We start from the raw sequence: 20,011 nt of genomic DNA on the forward strand, positions 1-20,011 counted from the left end.
GCGGGTGGGGACCCAGTGCAGGAGGGAGCAGGCCTCACACATGAGCAGGCATCTGTGTGATAAAACCAAGGAGACGCTGAAGTGTCCTTGGGCTTGGGTAGGGCGGGACATATCTGTGACAGACAGTCCCCACCTGCCAATCAGAGGGGAGCTAACTCTTGGAAGCAGACGAGGGCTTGGCAGAGTGAAGGTGGCTGCTGGGAAGTAACGAATAAAAGAAGGTTGGGGACAAGAAAGGGGAAATGGGATGGCCCTTGAGGGAGACCACACAGAGAGGGGAGCCCCCAAAAGCTCTGTGCATGACTGAGAGCTGCCTCGGGGAGATGGTCCCATGCCTGTCATTCCCCCTGCAGTGCCTTCTCCTGAAGCATCTGAGCAACTTGTGGGAAGCGGCGGTGAAGGGCCTGGAGCTTGGGAGGTGTCTTCCAGGAGCAGAGGGAAAGCTGGCAGGCAGGCGCGGACAATGCTGCCACCTAGTGGGGATCTCCTGTGACTTCTCCTGGCTCCCGGGCTGAGCGCTCAGTGACAGGGTTTGGATGGGGGACAAGCCTGGGCTCCTGAATCTGGGGATGTGAAGCCAGGGGGAGCCCCGGGGAGGAAGATGCACCTTCTAGGAAGTGTGTGCTGCCCACATCACTTTTCCCACCTGCGCCTGGGCCCCTCCTCTGTGCAGTGGAGACGGTAGTGCCTCCTTCGCAGGGTTGTGAGGGTTAGAGGAGCCCACCTGCGGGAAGTGCTTGGCGGCGGAACACATGCTCAGTGAGTGGTGGCTGATCCGAGGGGAGCTGACCGTGGGTAGCCCTGCCCCTTCTTCACGGGAAAACCTGCTCCTTCTCTACAAACACCGGCTCCCTAGCCCCACCAAGCCCTCCCGATCCCACATTCTGGGGCTGCCACTGCTCACCCCAGGGGATGGGGGCTCTTTGGGTCCCAGCCTCCCCCTTGCTGGCTCCAGGGTGGCTGGGGAAGGGTTCCAGCCCCAGCACTTTCTCTCTCCCTCACCCCAGAGTGTGTGGTCATAGGGCTCCGGCTGTGACATCACAGAGCCGCAGCCCGGGCACAGGAGCGGGGAGGCCATGAGCCTGTGGCAGTGGGCGAGGGTGTGGGTGTGGCTGGCTGGGCTGGGGGCCATTGAAACAGGTGGGGAGCGGTGCTGGGGGCCTTGGGAAGGAGGAAAGCTTGGGGGGAGGGATCCATGTCCCCGTCGGGGCTGGGAGGCCAGGCTTCGGCCTTTCCCTCTGCTCCACACTTCTCTCCCCTCCACCCCTCCAGCGTGGGCCTCCTTGTGGGGAGCTCAGCTGATCTCTGAGAAGTTCCCGGGACAACACCCGTGTGGCCTGGCGGGCCCGGGTCTGCCTGGGCCGTGTGGGGAGGGGAGGGGAGGGCGGGGGCTGCTCGGCTGGTCACAGCCGCTGCCGTGCCCGCAGCGCCCGGCAGGGACGGCGCCGAGGCCTGGGCGCGGGGGGCAGAGGCCCGGCTCTTCCTAGACAGGCCCGACTTCTTCGACTACCCGGACTCCGACCGAGCCCGGCAGCTGGCCGTGGCCCGCCTCATCGGGGAGAAGCCCGTGGTCTTCGCTCGGCCAGGTAGGAGCAGCCTGGGGGACCGCCCGCCGAGCCCGGGCTGGCCCCCAGGGGAGCACGGCGCCTCCCCGCCTCGTCCGCAGGGTCCACCCCCAAGCTCTTCCACCACATCCTGGTGGGCATCCTGACCGCGGCCGCCTTCTTCCTCCTCTTCAAGCTCTGCACACACATGTAAGACTGCCCCCCGCCCCCCCTTCCCGCGGGCGGCCTCCCGCCTCTGACCTCCATCCTCCCGCCTCTGACCTCCGTCCTCCCAGGAGCTGCCAGAAAGGGGCCTGAAGAGCCAGCCGGCCCGACGTGGGACCCAGCGCACAGACCACAGCCTCCCCCGCCTCCCCCGCTGCGGAATAAACGTTCTGCTTTTTTCTCCTCCTCCCACCTCCCCCCCTTCTCAAAAACTGTGCCGGGAGGCCAGCGGCGTTCGCGCAGATCGTCTTTATTAGCGGTCTGGAAGCACCTCCCAGGGTCCCCACCCCAGACTGGAGGAAGCCTTGAGGGTCTGTAGCACCAGGGACATGCCAGGGCCTGAGGGCAGGTGTGCAGCCTAAGGGGGGAGGGACCCCCGCACCTGCCCGGGGTGCTCAGCGTGGGGAAGGCTGGGGGAGAGCAGCCGCCGCCCCCAGCAGCCTAGTTAGAATTTGGGTGAATAAATAAGATCCCTCAGCCTGGCCTGTCTCCCTGGAGAGGAGCTGGGGCCCAGCCCCGAGCAGACCCCGCCCAGAGCAGGGAGCTGGGGGGAGCTGCAGCTGGGGTGGGGTGGCCCTGGCATCCCACATTCTGGTTCCTGGTCCCCTTGAGTCTCCATCAACCTCCCCACCGCCCTCAAGCCTTAAAGGGAGGGGAAGCGGTGCCCCTGCCTCTGCCCTCGCTCCTCAGGGCCCAGAGCTGTGGTCAGAGAAGGGCCAGGCCCTCTCCCGCCCCTGAGCCCTGCCGGCCTGCACGCACCCTGCGGAGTCCATCGTCAGTCCGGGCTGCGGGGCTCCGGGCTCCACACCCCCCGCAGCGGCCCCGGAACTTCGTCCCCGGGGGTGATGGGGTGGGGCTGGCGAAGGGCGGGCGGGGTCCCCTGGCCCCCTCAGTCCCGGGCCGGCGGGGGCGAGGGCGCCGGGGAGCGGCGGGGCCGGAAGAGGCGGAAGGCGCCGCGGCAGATGAGGAAGAACCAGTAGAGCTGCGGCGCGAGCAGCAGCGCGGCGCCCAGGTTGACGTGCGCGGGGAGCGCGCGGGGCACGGCGAGCAGCGGCAGGCCGGCGTGGCGCCCGTAGGCCCAGTACAGGTAGGGAAAGAGCAGCACCCGGCAGCACAGGAAGCTGAGCAGCATCAGGGCGCCGTTCACCTTGTGCAGCAGCGTGTGCTGCTGCTTGTACTGCGGGCGGCGAAGGGGGGGCGCTGGGTGAGGCGGGCTGGCCCCGCCCCTCCCCGCCCCCTCTGTCCGGGCCCCGCCCCCGGCCAGCCCGGCCCCGCCCCTCTGCTCTCCAGGCCCCGCCCCGGCAAGCCAGGCCTCGCCCCTCTGTCCTGGCCCCGCCCCCGGTCAGCCGGCCCCGCCCCCGCCCTCTCCTCTCCCGCAGCTCTAGGCTCCCAGACCCGACACCGCGCCTGTCCTTTCACGACCCCCAGCAGGTTCCTGCAAGCGCCCGCCCTCCCCGCGCCTCCCTGCGGGCCCCACTCCCTCAGGGCCCTCTCACCTGGATGAGGATCTTGCCGAGGCAGACGAAGGGCGTGCTGACCTCGGCCATCAGCAGGCAGCCCAGAAAGTAGTCCCCCTTGCCCTGACGCCACACCTGCGAGGGGAGGAAGGAAGCACGGCCACCTTCCAGATGCCTAACTCCCAGAGCCTGCACCCCCCTCCCCGCACCCCCCTCCCCGCACCCCCTTCCCCGACCTGCCTCACCGCACCCCCCTCCCCGCACCCCCTTCCCCGACCTGCCTCCCCGCACCTCCCTCCCCGCACCCCGCACCCTTGTAGGGGAGACGGTGTTCGGTGTGTCACACCGGGGAAACTGAGGCTCAGACACCTGCAGCCGCAGCTGCTCCAGGCCCCACCGCGGGGCGCGGCCCCCCCCAGTCCCTCCTGCTGCCCGGGGCCCGGCTGCTGCTCAAGACACCCGCTGGCCCTCCCCCCGGGGGCCCTCCCCCCCACCCCCGGCCTGCCCGCTGGAACCCGGACCAGGGCCGCAGGCTCCCCAGTGCGCACGCCCGGACAGGCCGCCGGCGGCGCCACTCACCACGGAGAGCGGGAAGCACACCAGCACCATGACGGCGTGGTGCAGCACCATGAGGAACTCCTTGTGCAGGTAGCCGCGCGCCACGGCCCACGTGCTGCCCGGGCTGCGGGCCTCGCCCTCGTCCCCTCCGTGCCCCTTGACCTGGTGCTTGTGCCAGTGGCAGAGGAACATGGCGTAGATGTCATAGATGAAGTAGGGCACTGCGAACTGCGTGTAGGCGGAGGAGAGCCAGTGTCTGTGGGCAGAGAGGAGGAGGTGTCGGGAGGAAAGGCCGGGGCTGGCGCTGATGCCGGATGCAGCCTGTGAACCAGCCCCCAGTGCTCTTCGCAGCCCGAGGCGGGCGTGGGCGCTCGGACTGCCCATGGAACCAGGTCAGAGGGCGGAACCGGCTGGGAGTCACGCCGTCCCGGCTGGAAAGCAGCAGTGATGAGATTCAAACCCAGATAGACTTCAAAACACATCAGTTTTTCATATCCATTCATTCATTCATTCATTCATTCATTCATTCATCTCTCTCTGCAATATGGTGGGAGAAGAAGGGCAAGAGGGAAAGCAGAGGCAGAGAGAAAACCAGCTCAGCAGGATGTGGAAGGCATGGGCGGTGAGGGCACACGGGGCGAGAGCGGTGGGAGAGACCATCTTGGCTGGCACTGCCTAGTTGTAACGTGCAGGCACCATCCTAATACTAAGCCTTTCCGTGCACAGCTGGCTCACTCCCCCACAAAAGCCCTCTCAAAGGGAGTGTGGTATCCCCTCCGTTTTACCAAGGGGAACGGAGCGGAGCGGCTAGGTGACCTGGCCAAGGAACAAACTTAAGTCTGGCCAAAACCGTTTTGGCTCAGTGGATAGAGCATTGGCCGGTGGACTGAAAGGTCCCAGGTTCGATTCCCGTCAAGGGCATGTACCTTGGCAGCTGATAGATGATTCTCTCTCATTGATGTTTCTAACTCTCTATCCTTCTCTCTTCCTCTCTGTAAAAAATCAATAAAATATGTATTTTTTAAAAGAATTTACATTAAAAAAAATGTAAGTCTGGTTCCACAGGCCTCCCTCGCAGCCCGCTATGGCCTGGAAGACTCGAAGCAGGCGCGGCAGGCCAGCCTCCCCGGTGCGACCTGAGGTCTGTTCTCTCAGGGACAGCCGGGCACCACGGAGAAAACGCTGAGCCAAAGGAGCCGAGAGCAGAGCCAGTCCTATGCACTCCGAGGGTAAACAGAAATGAAAAGTGCATGATATGCAACTCTGCGTTTTTCTGCTGGAGTCAGTGCACTGAGCCCTCTCTCTTAGGCCCGTGGTCGGCAAACTGCGGCTCTCGAGCCACATGCGGCTCTTTGGCCCCTTGAGTGTGGCTCTTCCACAAACACCACGGCCTGGGCCAGTCTATTTTGAAGAAGTGGCATTAGAAGAAGTTTAAGTTTAAAAAATTTGACTCTCAAAAGAAATTCCAATAGTCGGGCCGTTGATATTTGGCTCTGTGGACAAACGAGTTTGGCGACCTCTGTGTAGGCCCTACAGTGCTGTGACGGCCCAAGGCGGGGTGGGAGGTCAGGGGGAGCTGGCCCCGCTCAGTGGAGGGACAAAGCCGAGTCAGCCAAGAAAAGGCACAGAGCCGGGCTGAGACCAAACGTGAGGAGCTGCTGCAGGGGAGGGAGGGAGACCTGGAAGTAGACTGGGGGGTCGGTGGGGGTGGGCTCGAGCTGAATGTAAGCCCTGGGGAGCGAGTTCTGGGAGAGGCAGGTGATTTCAGGAAAAGAGAGGCTGAGACCCTTGCGGGAGCTTGACCAGGAAGAGAGAGAAGGAGCGGCTTAGTGACCGAGGGCAGAATGTGGAAAGGCATCTGGCAGCTGAGAGAAGTTAGAGCCTGAGGGCCAGGAGCACAGGCTGATAGGGGGCGGGACAACTGGCTTTTAGGGGATCTAAGACCCTCCCTCCCCCTGGGCAGCAGCGTGGAGCTTCACACCCAGACCCGCCCGCTAACAACCAGGTGCTGGAATGGGAACAGCTGTGGCCCCTAGATTAGCCCTGATCCCCCTCTTCTACCTGAGGATTAGAAGGGGAGGGAGAAGACTGGAGGGAGGCCGGAGGAGGGAAGCGGAAGGTGACCTCTGCTGGGAGGTAGGGGAGGAGATGTGTGAGGATCCAGGCTCATTTTTGGACTTCGGGATGGAGAAGAGGGGGCGAGGGCCAGAAGCTCAGTCAGCGGGGAGAGTCTGAAGAAAGAGTTACGTATCAGTGTCTGTGAGCCAGAACTGAGCTAGGCACTGAGCACACACAACTCAACTCCTCCCCGCTGCCTGTCTACGCAGGGATGTACCTCCATCCACAGATGAGGGAACTCATCTGCAGGGAAAGATGGGGCACCCCTAGTTCAGGCTCATCCAGACAAGTCCCTGGGGCTCAACAGCCACCACAGAAAGGAGGCAGGGCCCACAGTGAAGCTGGGGCATCGTCAGCACCCTTGCAGGCAACTCCAGCACAGCCCGTGGGTCACCCGGAGCTGGCCCGTCAGCACCATGGACAGAGGCCCTCTCCTTCCCACTCTGGCCCCACCTCTCAGGCCTGGGCTTTGGCAAGCACCGGACACTGCAGCAGCTGCCAGTGCCAAATTTTGACCTCTACACACACACACACACACACACACACACACACACACACACACGCCACTAGTGGCCTTGTTTTTGTCATCTCTTCTCTCTTCCTCATGCATGAAGCTGGGGCTGGATCCCTGGGCTTCGGGAGGAGTGAGGGGTGAGCCGGGCATGAAGAAGGAGGCAGCTCAGTTAGTGCTGGTTGGAAACAGGGTCTGAAGGGTGAGGGGTGGGAGGAGGTAGGGGGGGAACCTATGATAGAGAGGCTGGGAAGCCCAGGGGCTGCTTCTAGAATCCCGTTTGATCCCGGTTCCTTCTCCGGCTGGTTCTGACCTTTAAGGACAGGACGTGGATAAATTTATCCCTGGGTGTTGAGTTGCAGCTGTTGCAGTTAACTTGCTCAGGCCCAGCGAAGGGCTTGGGGACCACTGAAGGAGTCCCCTAGCAGATCTTAGGGGTCACACACACACCGAAGATGCTGGAACTCGGGCAAAGGGGTCTCGGGCACTCACTGGTCATCGATGATGTGCTTGCAGGAGGTGGAGACGATGTAGCCGGCGGTGGAGGCCATGACAGCTTGGACAGAGGACACCAGCCTGCGGAGGGAGAGGCAGCGGAGGTAGAGGGAGCGGACACACCCCTTGGCTTCTCCCCTTTACTGTCCAGTTGCGATGCCTCGGACCAGGTCCCTCCCTGCCCATCTCTTCCCAAAGCTGCCTGTCCCAGGGCTCGGCGCCACCACCACCGCTCCCGCCTTTGCCCAGCGGCCACTCCTCAGTTCCTCCCATCCCTGGCTGCCAGCTTCCCCCCCTGGGCTGTGAGCACAGCATCTGTCTTCCTCCCAGGACTCAGGGAGGTCACCCTGGGGTGAGGCAATGCTGAGAATGTGTGGCTGACAACAATGGCCCTTGGGGGGGGGGGGACAGCACAGGATGGCAAGGGGAAGCCCTGGGCCTGCACTTGCACCACTCAGCTTCCCTGTCATCATACTGGTCATCAACTAGTCCCTCCGTGACCCCAACCCGCCCCCCCGCCACTTTCCTGCTGTAGCCTTAACTGCCACTGTGCTCCCCTCCCCAATGCTGGCCCTTAGTCCAGACCGTATAGAGTTCTACCTTCCATTTGTCTGCCCCTTGTCCCCCCATGTGCTACACATGCCCGGAGCGACACACAGCTCTGAGGCCGCGGCCTCAGTGCCCGATCGCTTGTAGGATGTTCTAGTCACATGCTGATCCTGTTGAGGAGCCTGGGAGGGTGAGTGAGGAGAGGAAGAAAAGCAGTCTGAATGCGAGTAGACCAGATGGCCGGGTTTGGATGAGGTCTCCTGGGACAGAGTAAGGCGGTGAGGAGGGAAGGAAGCTGGGAGGTACAGCCCACGGACCCCTCCAGGAGCCCCCAGATCCCGCCAGGCCAAGGGTCCATGGGAGGACGGGCTCCATCCATCCTCACAAGCCTGAGGAGGGGAGCGGGGCGAGGGGGGGTGCGGTTTACCTGGCGGAGACAATGACCGCGTCGGCCTCCTCCCAGCGCAGCTGGGGCAGCCGCTGCAGCGTGCTCTTGGAGAGGAGGAAGAGTCCGGGGAACACCACCCCCCCGGCCACCAGGGGCAGCATGGTGGCTGGGCCGCGGGCGGGCGGGGAGAGGTGGGAAGGGACGGGAGACGGAGCTGCAGGGAGTTAGAGGTGGAGAGAAGACAAAAAGCCAGAGGGGGGAGAGAGGGAGAGGGGCACAAAGGGGCAGGGCGGGAAGGGATGGGGCAGGGAGTCAGGCCCCGCCGGAGGAAGGGAGTCGGGTTCGGTGGGGAGAGGGGTGAAAGCGGGAGAGGGAGGATCCCAGAAGGGGAGCCGGAGAAAGCCAGCAGAGGAGGGAGGAGATGCGGGAGGAATTGGTGAGAGGACGGAGAGGGAGAGGTAGTGGAGGAGCAGGAAGATGCGGGTGGGGGAGGGGAGGGAGAGACGAGGCAGGTGGGAGGGGGGCTTACGTGGAGAGGCTGGGAGGCCCGAGGAGGCGGGGTGGGGGTGAGGGGTGGGACCGTGGGGCCAGCCCTGAGAGGCAGGGAGGGAGGGTGGGAGGGGAGAGAGACAGAGGAGCAAGTGGTCAGCGGTCAGCACTGCTCTCCCGCCTCTCGCCGCCGCCACAGTCCCCGGCTGCCCCGCACTGACGCTGCGTGGGGCATCACAGAGTGCCCATGCCCAGCCCCCTGCCCCCTCGGCGGGAGGGGGAGGGGGAGGGTAAGTCACCAGCTGGGGGAGGGCGGGGGAGGGGTGGGGAGATGATGGCACCGACCAGACACCAAGAAACCGGACCTGCAGTGGCGTCTCCCCATGCAGCTCTGAGCCACAGCGGCTGCGACAGCGATGGGGGGAGCGGAGACCGAGGGAGGGGGAAGCCCTTAAAGAGACAGCGGCTGCGGGCAGGGCCAGGGGGGGAAAGTGGCCCAGGGTTCCTCGGCCAGCGGGGCTGGGGGGCTCTGAGCCCCCTGATGGGCCTGCCCGTGGTTCCCACCAGCATTCTGCAGATGCCACCCGGCGTGTTTCTCAGTGGCTGTTGGGGCCCAGCTTAGGGCCCCCCGGGAGGGGATAGAGGATGCCCTGGGGAGGAGCAGGAGAAAGCGAGGTCTTGCTGTTTTAAGGAACAGATAGAAATAAAAACACTTCAACACAGGCCCTGGGCCGTCAGTGATCCCCCCTGAGACACACAGGAGAGATGCAGGAACCTTTTCCTGCGAGGTGTCAGGATGGCAGCAGATTCCAGAGGGAGGAGAAATGCTGCCTCAGGAAACCCACCTGGAGCCCTAGGATGCTCCGCCCCCCCCCCCCCCAGGCCCCTGGTCACCCGTCACTCTTTCTCTCTAGGTTATTGTGCCTCTTCCTCCGCGGCTGCACAGGACAGCCAAGCTCCCGGGTCGGAAAGGACCTGGGATCGGCTGATGGAAGCCCCTCATTCAGCTGTAAGGAGCCCGGGGCCTCCTGACTTGGCCAAGGTCATGCCGCAGGTCAGGAGCCCAGCCAGAACCAGGCTGCTTCCTGCCTTCCCATCAGGCACCCAGCAGTCCTGTGGACTTCTGCGTGACCTGGAACCTGCACCCAAACCCCTGGTCTCCACCTGCCCTGTAAGGTGCCCCTCACTAAGACCCCCTACAGTTTGCCTTGGCCTGTCCAAAGCCCTTCCACCCCGCCCTCCCACCCCAGTCCAAGAGCTGGGATTTGCTATTGCACGCTGCCCCCTAGTGGCGAGCTGCGGGAACAGGCCCTCAGAGGTGTCTGGCCTTGGCAGGAACCAGGGACAACTTTAAAAACAACAGTGGTCGCAGCTTCCTGACCTCAGGGCTTCCCTTAAGCGGACCCAACTTGGAGAAGGTTTGCTGTGGGCTCAGCAGCCGGCAGTGACTTACGGCATTCTCACTCCATCTTCCTGGATGGTAGTGCCCTCGTTTTACAGACAAGAAACTAGGTTTAGAGATTAAAAAAAAAAAGAAAAAAGAAAACTTGCCCAAGACAAAACAGAATTGGCAAAACTGGCCGAAACCGGTTTGGCTCAATGGATAGAGCGTCGGCTTGGGGACTGAAGGGTCCCGGGTTCGATTCCGGTCAAGGGCATGTACCTTGGTTGCGGGCATATGCCCAGTAGGGGGTGTGCAGGAGGCAGCTGATCGATGACTCTCTCTCATCGATGTTTCTAACTCTCTATCTCTCTCCCTTCCTCTCTGTACAAAATCAATAAAATATATTTAAACTCTAAGTTTCTATCCATTCTTCATATGTCAGCTGAATCATCATTTAAAAAAAAAAAAGATACAGCAAAAGAAACCATCAACAAAACAACAAGAAAGCCCACGGTGTGGGAGAACATATTTGCAAATAACACCACTGATAAAGGTTTAATCTCTAACATCTACAGACAGCTGATACAACTAAATAAAAGGAAGATGAATGATCCAATTAAGAAATGGGCAAGGGACCTAAATAGAATATTTTCAAAAGAAGACAGAAGGAAGGCCAAAAGGCACATGAAAACATGCTCAAAGTCACTAATTATACGAGAGATGCAAATCAAAACAACAATGCGGTACCATCTCACACCTGTCAGAATGGCCAACATCAACAAATCGACAAACGACAAGTGTTGGCGAGGTTGCGGAGAAAAAGGAACCCTCGTGCACTGCTGGTGGGAATGCAGACTGGTGCAACCACTGTGGAGAACAGTGTGGAGTTTCCTCAAAAAACTGAAAATGGAACTCCCATTTGACCCAGTAATCCCACTCCTAGGAATATATCCCAAGAAACTAGAAACACCAATCAGAAAGGATATATGCACCCCTATGTTCATAGCAGCACAATCTACAATAGCCAGAATTTGGAAACAGCCTAGGTGCCCGTCAGCAGATGATTGGATCCAAAAACTATGGTACATCTACACAATGGAATACTATGCTGCCATAAAGAAGAAGGAATTCTCATCATTTGCAGCAACCTGGATGGAATTGGAGAACATCATGCTGAGTGAAATAAGCCAATCAATGAAAGAGAAACACCACATGACCTCACTCATTTGTGGATAATAAAGAGCATTATAAACTGATGAACCAAAAGATAGATATAGAGACAGTAAAGCAACAAGCAGATTGTCAAATTACAGCGGGGAGGGGAGGAGGATCTGGGGGAGATAATAGATCAACCGAAGGACTTGTATACATGCATATAAGTACAACCAATGGACATAAAACTATGGGGAGGGAGGGGATATGGGGGAGGGAGGGAGGGGGGCAAAAAAAATCATTAAAATATGTAAAATAAATAAATTAATTAATTAAAAAAAAATTTAAGAAAAAAAAAAAAGAATTGGCAAAACTGGATTTCAAACCTACGCTTACACAACTCCGAAGGGAAAGAATGGCACAGCTGCACACAGGTGCAGAGCTGGGGGCGGTGGGCAGTGGTGAGCAGCTGTGACTGCTCAGCCCAGGACCACAGGTCCGGCCACGGAGCGCGGCTCCACGCCCGATGATGGGGGTAACGTAGGCAGCGACAGTTTTCTGTCTTCCAGGAACTCACTGGACGCCCAGGCAGATTCTGCCCTGCTGCCCCCTCTCCCTCCGACCTCAGGTTGGATGGCAGCTCGCGTGTATATTATGCTTTGTCAAATAGGCCACAAGTTCACAGCACGAGGGCCCAGCCTGGCCTGCAGACCTGCTTTGCCGACACAGTAATTCCTGAAGTTCTAAATTATTTGTCAGTGTTTGGAAATTAGGAGAGTTCACCTAAACATGCAACTTCTTTTAAGAAAGAATCAGAAAGAAAAAAAAAAGAAAGAAAAAAGAATCAGAAGGTCGGACAACATTGGGCCCACGTTGTAACGCCATCATGTTTGGCTGGAGCCGAGTCCTCGTCCTCCCTCCAATCGGGAAGTCCCAGCGAAAGTCCCTTCTGTTACTTGCAGGAGACTGCAACCCCTGCTTCACACACATGATTCATCTGACCCTCCGTGTCTCCGTGAAGAATGGAAGGTGGATATTTTTTTAAACATATTTTTATTGATTTCAGAGAGGAAGGGAGAGGGGGGGAGAGAGAGAAACATCAGTGATGAGAGGGAATACTCTACTGGTTACCTCCTGCACACCCCCGATTGGGGATCAGGTCCAGGACCCTGGCACGTGCCCTGTCAGGGAATCGAACCTGTGACCACCTGGTTCATAGGTCAATGCTCACCAGAAGGTAGATATTCTTATTAAACTTGTTTACAAATGAGAACTCTTACTTGGATGCCACCAAAACGGCCTCTGGTCTCGGCATGCGCAGGCTGGCGTGGCTCTGCAGGCCCCAGCAGAGGAGGGCGAAGGTCAGTGGGAAGAAGACGCAGCCCACCAGGAAGAGCAGGGGCATGCCTGTCTGCGGCGGAGAAGGCGAGAAGAGCTGCGGTGAGAACGCCCTCGCATCGAGTCCTCGGACCCAGAGCTCCCTTCACCCCTGGAGCTCCAACGGCCATGGAACCCCTGCATCGGCGACCATCGGAAGCCAGTGGCACAGCTCTTCCCTACCCTTTTCCCTAACCTCTGGGATCCACATTGTACTTTTTAAAAATATATATTTTATTGACTTTCCACAGAGAGGAAGGGAGAGGGAGAGAGAGTCAGAAACATCGATCAGCTGCCTCCTGCAGACCCTCCACTGGGAATGTGCCCTCAACCAAGGTACACGCCCTTGACTGGATCGAACCTGGGACCCTGAGTCCGCAGGCCGACGCTCTATCCACTGAGCCAAACCGGTTTCGGCCCACATTGTTCTTTAAATGACCTCTCATTCAAGGCCACTGGACGTCCTATTTTTTGTTATCACCCCAATCCCTACAATGTCACTTTTCCTATAAACCCTGACGCTGATCAGTGCCTCCTCGTCCTTCCACACCATAAAGTCTCTGCTCTTTCTCCTTGGACCCTGATGATGTGGGTCGACTCCCTCGGCCCCTCCCAGGCCCTCCCAGCCGCTGCCCCTCCCTCCGAGCTCCTCACACCTGGCCCTCTCCTAGGCCCTCCCCTCTGAGGCCAGGTGGGAGCTGGAGAGGGAGGCTGTCTCTAGAACTCAACAAAAGATGGGGGGGTGTGCGTTCAAATTATAAAGGCATTTGAAATTTAAAAGTAACAGAAAAAAACCCCAAAGCATTATATCACTAAAAACAATAATCCTGAAAACATATACGTTTACATCTATGTGATTTTTGTCTGGAAAAGCTTCCTCTCTCACCGTCTCCGGGGAGAGGAGGAGTGGAGAAGCCCCAGAGGGGGTGCTGTTGTGGCCCGCAAGATCCGGTGGAGGCAGGGCTCCAGGCGAGGGAAGGAACGAGCAACCAGACCCACAACAAAGAATGTAGCATAACTGTTAGTCATAAAATAGTTCTGTTGCAAGGCTCAACCCCCCAGGCTCCTGTTTCCAGTAGCCGCAAGGCAGGACAAACAGACCAAACCTGGTCAAACAGAGAGTGCTTAAGCTGAAAATAAACCCCCACCCCAGGTGTTGTATAAACTTTAAATGTTACCGTACTAGTGGAATTTTTCTATAACTTATAACTGACCTTTCTTTGTTGAAACTTGAGCCAATCATGATCTGCCAGGCATCCCTAAGACGGGATAAAAGTAGCATGCTTAGAGTGGGTCGGGGTTCTCGTTGCTCACTGCTGTGTCAGTTGAGACGGGAGCCTGAACTCGGGTTCATAATAAAGGCTTCCTAAATCCCAATTTGGCTGACTGGTGGTCGTCATTCGCGGGTTGCCCATAACAGTGCAAGCAGTCAGGGCCTGCCACCCTGCCCCCCCCCCCCCCCCCCCCCCCCCCCCCCCCCGCAGCGCCTTTGAGGGGAGCTCCTCAGGATGCAAGGAACGTGTCAAACTGCAAAGGCCCGAAGGAGAGACCGCTCCGCTAGCGGAGTGGAGGGCCAGTGGAGGGTCTGGGATGTGCAGTCTGCACTCTGCCCCCCCCCCCCCATACCTGCGGGCGCCCTATGATGCTCCCTAGAGGAGGGGCCTGCTCTGCGGGGAGGGGGAGGGGAGGGGAGCGCTTCTCTGGCAGAATTGGCAGCTGCATCTCAGGGGCGGAGCTGGAGAGGAGAAAGGAAGAGTCAGGAGAGCAAAATAAGAACAGCGAAAGGAACAAACCAGAACCAGAGGCGGGGAGCTCAGAACAGATTGGCAGCGGTGGGGGGAGGGGGGATGAAAGAAGGGGAAGGACATGTATGCACCGTCCATGTTCACAGACAGCAGAGTGGTGAGGCCAGAGGAGAGGAGGCTGGATGGATGGAGTGGGGGAGGGAGGGTGGACATCTGTAACTATCAATAATTTTTTTTTTTTTTTTAAAGAATAGCTTAAGTGTAGTCGTTGCTTTACAGGATAGTACAGGGCGCTCTGGCTGGGTAGCTCAGTTGGTTAGAGCATCGACCAATTTGCCAAGGTTCCAGGTTGGATCCCAGAATAAGAGACAAAAGAGGAACAATGTTTATTTAGCTGCAGCCTGGGCTTCAGATTCAGACGCCACAGGCAATAGCAGAAACATTCTGTACGGCTCCATTTGGATGGAGTTCAAAACGGGCAAAATATTGTACCTCCATGACGAATCAGAAGCATTAAAGCTGGAGGAAGTTGTTGACTGAGAGGAGACTCAGGGGAGCCTTCTGAGCCCCAAATAAAAGGATGTCCTTATATCGATCACTGGTGTAACTGCATGCAAACGTTCTCAGGAAATACTTTTTTAAAACATATACATTTTTATTGATTTCAGAGAGGAAGGGGGAGAGAAAGCTAGAAACATCAGCTGCCTCCTGCTCGGCCCCTACTGGGGATGGAGCCCGCACCCCGGACATGTGCCCTAGATTGGAATTGAACCTGGGATTCTTCAGTCCAGAAGCTGACACTCCATCCACTGAGTCAAACCGGCTAGGGCAGACTCTTATAATTTGTGCGCTTTATTTAAATGAACTAGAATTTTAAAAATGTTTAACAAACATAGGCTCTTCCTTTCCCGGAATGTTGGGGGGCCAATCTCTGTGAGCCTCAATTCTTCCTGTGAAGCTGGGAAAGTAAAAACACCAGCGCACTAAATGCTACCTGTGTAACATTTACTAGGGGCCAGACACTGCCCGTCATTTCCTCAAAACAGCATTGAGGGTAAGGATTATTATTGTGCCCATTTTACAGATGAGAAAACAGAGGCATGGAGAGGTTTGGTACCTTATTTCGGTTAAACTGTCAGAAAGTTAATGAGGTAGTGTTTTTCCCCATTCCACCAATACATGGAGAATGTGTTGGTCTCTATAATGCTAAGCAGATATAGAAAACTCATAAATTAATTTCTCTATAGGGTCTGAAAATTTAAATAAAAAGAAACAAAACACCATTGAATACAATTTGGACATATCAGTCACATTTTCATAGCTTATTTCTGTTAATAGCTCTTGCTTCCTTAGCTATTCCGTTTTCCCTTTTCTGGATGGTCTTCTGAAAACTAAAGGTTAAAATAAGGTGGTTGAAGATGAGGCCCCTGGTTGCCTAACCAGTATCCATTCTCATTGTCTTTCTTATTTTGTTGGGGAATAAATGTGCCTATTTTTTAAAAACTATATTTCCCAGTTTCCTTTGCAGCTAGAGGTCTGGCCAATATGCTGTAAGCGAAGTCAGAATGTGGGATTATGAGGAGAGCTTTTTGAAAGGGAGTCAATGCAGTCACAAAGAAATGTGGGCGGTGCTTAAACTGAGGTTTGAAACTAGCTGTGGTCTGGCATTGGTCTGGAGTTATCTTCCCAGCTCCTGTGCAGGCTCATTGTCAGGATTAAATAGAAATAGTGTGCACAGGGCCTAGGTGGTTTGGCTCAGTGGATAGAGGGTCCGGGGTTCGATTCCGATCAAGGGCACATGCCCGGGGTTGCAGGCCTGATCCCCACTAGGGGGCGCGCAGGAGGCAGTTGATCAATGATTCTCTCTCATCATTGATGTTTCTCTCCCTTCCTCTCTGAAATCAATAAGAATATTAAATATATTTTAAAAAATAGTGTGGCCGAAACGGGTTTGGCTCAGTGGATAGAGCATCAGCCTTTGGACTAAAAGGTTAAGCATCCACCTATGAACCAGGAGGTCACGGTTCAATTCTGATGAAAGGCATGTACTTTGGTTGCAGGCACATACCCAGTAGGGGGTGTGCAAGAGGCAGCTGACAGATGTTTCTCTCTCATCGATGTTTCTGACTCTCTGTCCCTCTCTCTTCCTCTCTGTAAAAAAATCAATAAAATATATATTTTTAAAAATAGTGTGTATAAACTACTTTGCATAAGCTACTATTTTTGTGTATAAGCTACTATTATTATGAGCATTTTCAGTACACAATTATATTAGCACTGAAATACTAATATACTTTGCAGACATTCTCTCACTTTTAAAAAATAATATTTTTTACTGATTTCGGAGGGGAAGAAAGAGAGATAGAAACATCAATAATGAGAGAGAATCATTGACCAAGCTCCCTCCTGCACGCCCCCTACTGGGGTTAGGGCCTGGAACCTGGCATGGACCCTGACTGGGAACTGAATCGTGACCTCCTGGTTCATAGGTGGATGCTTACCCACTGAGCCATCGGGCTGGGCGACATCCTCTCATTTAAGGATCATTACAACCTTATTAATACAAGCACTCTCCCCATGTTAAAGCTGAGAAAACTGAGGCTCAGGGCAGTGGAATGACCTGCCCCCGGCTGCATCGTAAGCGTCAGAGCTAGGCCTCTGGGTCCACATGACTGCTGCCTTCTAAGCTGGGAGGGGAGAGGAGAGAAGAAAGGGGGAGCCGAGGAAGGGCGAAGACCGTGCCCCTCTGGTGCTGAGGCACAGCCACCTCCTCTGACCTGTGCTTCCCCCGGAGGAGGGAACAGGAAAGGGAAGGACCTGGGCCAGGAGCCAGGGAAGGGCAGGCCCCAGGGTCATTAGATCTGGCCTCTCCCACGTTTCCTTCCTTCGCTAGCCATTTCTCCTCACAGCCCAGGGCTGCATGGCTGTCTGAGAGAGAAAGAGTCAGGGGAGAAAAGGCACACACACGCGCACACACGCGCGCGCACACACACACACACACACACACACACACACTCGGACTGAAGCCAAACCCCTCGCCTGCTCACGGGTCCTGTACAGGGCACTTCGGCGTCTCCTGCATCGGTCTCATCGCCCCAAATTCCGCCACGCCCCGTGACGCCCATTTCACAAATTATGACCCACGCCGGAAAAACCTTGGCTTCTCAGCTTTTCTTCAGGAATGCTCTCTCAGGAGCCCGCGTTAGATATCTTGTTTCCTAATCGCCACTCTGTGAAATCCTGGTAACAGGTTTACTGTATATCTGTGCTTTATATATTAAAAAAAATGAGATTTTGCCGAGACCGGTTTGGATCAATGAATAGAGCGTCGGCTTGGGGACTGAAGGGCCCCGGGTTCGATTCCGGTCAAGGGCATGTACCTTGGTTGCGGGCATATCTCCAGTAGGGGGTGTGCAAGAGGCAGCTGATCGATGACTCTCTCTCATCGATGTTTCTAACTCTCTATCTCTCTCCCTTCTTCTCTGTACAAAATCAATAAAATATATATTTTTTTAAAAAGTGAGATTTTTATTATTGCCCCCCTGGGGGCAATGTTAGCAGCCCTGTGGGGGGTGCTTTAGAGACGTCACACCAACTCATTTTCTGAGTCTTTACACCCCGTCCCGACACCCAGTGAGACTGTGCTTATCCCATTCTGCAGATGAATGAGCCGAGACCGGGCGGGTACATGAGTGACTGAGGACGGAAAGACACCTGAGGTCCTAGCTCAGCGGTTAATTGCCCCACATGGACAAGGGTGGGATGGCTCCAAAGAAGTGTCTTCTGTGTGTGTGGTTTCCTGTTTGACCTAATGATGACCAACATCTCTACAGCACTTACTACTGCCGGTCACACAGCCACGCCCTTTACGTATATGAACTAACGGACCCTCACAGTAACCTAAGGGGAGGAGCCACTATTACGTGCCTTTGGGGTGAGGGAGAGGGAGTTAGGCACAGATTGGGCACAGAGGGGCTGTGTGAGGCCCAGTCACTCAGGCAGTGCATGGCAGAGCTGCGGTTTGAGCCTCGAAGCTGGATTTCCAGAGTACTTGCTTTTAACAGTGTACTTTTAAAAAAATATATTTTTAATTGATTTTTTACAGAGAGGAAGGGAGAGGGAGAGCTAGAAACATCAATCAGCCACCTCCTGCACACCCCTCCTCCCCAGGAGATGTGCCCGCAACCAAGGTGCATGCCTTTGACCGAAATCAAACCTGGGACCCTTCAGTCCGCAGGCCGATGCTCTATCCACTGAACCACTTATTTAAAAAAAATTTTTTTATTGATTTAAGAGAGGAAGGGAGAGAGAGAAACATCAATGATGAGAGGATCATTGATTGGCTGCCTCCTGCACGCCCCCCACTGGGATTCCAGCCCACAACCCGGGCATGTGCCCCAGACCAGAATCAAACCCGGGACCCTTCAGTCTGCAGGCAGACACTCTATCCACTGCGCCACACCAGCCGGGGCTTAACCATGTCCCTAAAAGGAAACTTTTATCACTATAGAAACTAGAAAGCCATCACCACTCGTTTTAAATAGACCGTAACCAAGCATCGATAAGGTGAAAAAGCTGCTCTGACATTCCAGCTCGATGCTATCGCCTGCGCCACTCTGGCTGGAGGCCTGCTCTCCCTCAGAGAAAAGGCGACGTCAGCCTGGACCGGAGGTGCGGACGGCTCCTGGCAGGCCCGCGGCTTCCCGGGATCGGGCAGAGGTGCTGACGGAGGACTGGAAAGAGCCACTCCTTGCGGCTCTGAGTTCCACCTCAGATCAACCCAAGACGTGTGCACGCCCCACCCCGCGATCCCTTATCTGGGATCCCAACACCCCGGGGGAGGCACAGGGCTGGGCCCAGGGGGGCTGCCACCTGCTCTGAGGCAGCACCCACAGGGGGCAGCGTGGGGGGCGCTCCCTGCCCCAGTGACAGGCACAGGCCCACCTTCCCGCTGGGCCTCGCTCCGGGGCGGGCCCTGAGCCCGCACACACCCGCTCACAGACGGTCCCACCACCCACCCCGGCCCAGCTCACCGCGTCCCGCCACCTCAGGCTCCTCCGCCACCGGCTGCCGGCTCCATCCTCTCCGGGGCGGGCCAGCCTGCAGAGGTGTGAGGTGTGACATCCAGGCTGTGAATAAGTAAGCAGCAGCCGTCCGCAGTGACCTGGTTCCCACATGACACCCCGGAGGGTCCGGTTCCCCGCGCGCTGGGGCAGCGTCTGGGCCGCGTGCCGGCACATTCATTATTCACCGCGTGCACCGGCCGCCCAAGGCCCACCCTTTGGCTGCACAGCAGGGGCGCTGGGGGGCACAGCAGGTCCGCTGCAGTCAGAAAACTGTGTCCAGCTCCTTTTTTTTTTTTTTTATAATAATATATTTTATTGATTTTTTACAGAGAGGAAGGGAGAGAGATAGAGAGCTAGAAACGTCGATGAGAGAGAAACATCGACCAGCTGCCTCTTGCACACCCCCCACCAGGGATATGCCCGCAACCAAGGTACATGCCCTTGACCGGAATCGAACCCTGGACCTTTCAGTCCGCAGACCAACGCTCTACTGCTGAGCCAAACTGGTTTCGGCTCCTTTTTTTTTTTTTTTTTTTTTTTTTTTTGTCTTATTGACTGTGTGGCCTTGGCCAAGCGTTAGACTTCTCTGAGCCTCCGTTGTACACATGGTCCTACCCGGGCTCAGACACCACCCTGCCACCTGCCAGCTGCCAGCCGCCGGCTGGGAGAACCTGTGCATGTGATTTACCGCCTCTGCGCCTGGGGGTTCTTACCCACAAGAACAATGCCTCTCCATGGGTGCCGGGTGGCTGAGGGTGAGGTTAAGAGTTGTCATTGTGCCAGGCCAGCGGGGCTCGGTGGTTGAGTGCTGACCTATGAGCCAGGAGGTCGCAGTTCCATTCCCTGTAGGGGCACAAGCCCAGGTTGCAGGCTTGATCCCAGTGGGGAGCGTGCAAGAGGCAGCAGTCAATGATTCTCTCTCACCATTGATGTTTCTGTCTCTCTCCCCTCTC

The 20,011-nt window shown here is 56.8% G+C and overlaps 2 protein-coding genes across 3 annotated transcripts; one reads left to right on the plus strand and one right to left on the minus strand.

Moving 5' to 3' along the window:
* Positions 1–1,076: 1,076 nt before the first annotated feature.
* CUNH16orf92 (chromosome unknown C16orf92 homolog) lies at positions 1,077–1,862 on the plus strand. The gene is made up of 4 exons (XM_036413003.1): positions 1,077–1,140; positions 1,428–1,586; positions 1,667–1,754; positions 1,841–1,862. Exons 1-4 carry the CDS (start codon positions 1,077–1,079, stop codon positions 1,860–1,862), a joined length of 333 nt encoding a protein of 110 aa, XP_036268896.1.
* Positions 1,863–1,999: 137 nt separating this feature from the next.
* Positions 2,000–19,133, minus strand: TLCD3B (TLC domain containing 3B). 2 transcript variants are annotated; one of them, XM_036412973.2, is made up of 6 exons: positions 19,026–19,133; positions 12,151–12,281; positions 6,906–6,989; positions 3,806–4,040; positions 3,266–3,361; positions 2,000–2,946 (listed from the first exon to the last, which is right to left on the minus strand). In XM_036412973.2, exons 2-6 carry the CDS (start codon positions 12,273–12,275, stop codon positions 2,659–2,661), a joined length of 828 nt encoding a protein of 275 aa, XP_036268866.2. In that variant the 5' UTR covers positions 12,276–12,281; positions 19,026–19,133; the 3' UTR covers positions 2,000–2,658. The 2 variants fall into 2 exon arrangements, with proteins under 2 accessions (XP_036268866.2, XP_036268867.1); XM_036412974.2 differs by lacking the exons at positions 12,151–12,281; positions 19,026–19,133 and adding an exon at positions 7,885–8,285.
* Between the last annotated feature and the right edge of the window lie 878 nt (positions 19,134–20,011).

This window comes from Pipistrellus kuhlii, unplaced genomic scaffold (assembly GCF_014108245.1).
Source record: "Pipistrellus kuhlii isolate mPipKuh1 unplaced genomic scaffold, mPipKuh1.p scaffold_m20_p_48, whole genome shotgun sequence".
NCBI classification, from domain to species: domain Eukaryota; kingdom Metazoa; phylum Chordata; class Mammalia; order Chiroptera; family Vespertilionidae; genus Pipistrellus; species Pipistrellus kuhlii.

Bases quoted from the DNA above. Each gene is read 5' to 3' on its own strand.
- TLCD3B (XM_036412973.2), bottom strand. From the start codon at position 12,275: ATGCCCCTGCTCTTCCTGGTGGGCTGCGTCTTCTTCCCACTGACCTTC. The intron at 4,041-6,905 runs GTGAGTGCCCGA...CTCTGCCCACAG, and splicing joins AAGCACATCATCGATGACCA to ACACTGGCTCTCCTCCGCCT. The intron at 3,362-3,805 runs GTGAGTGGCGCC...CTCCCCTCGCAG, and splicing joins TGTGCTTCCCGCTCTCCGTG to GTGTGGCGTCAGGGCAAGGG.
- CUNH16orf92 (XM_036413003.1), top strand. From the start codon at position 1,077: ATGAGCCTGTGGCAGTGGGCGAGGGTGTGGGTGTGGCTGGCTGGGCTG. The intron at 1,587-1,666 runs GTAGGAGCAGCC...CCTCGTCCGCAG, and splicing joins CGTGGTCTTCGCTCGGCCAG to GGTCCACCCCCAAGCTCTTC. The intron at 1,755-1,840 runs GTAAGACTGCCC...CCGTCCTCCCAG, and splicing joins TTCAAGCTCTGCACACACAT to GAGCTGCCAGAAAGGGGCCT.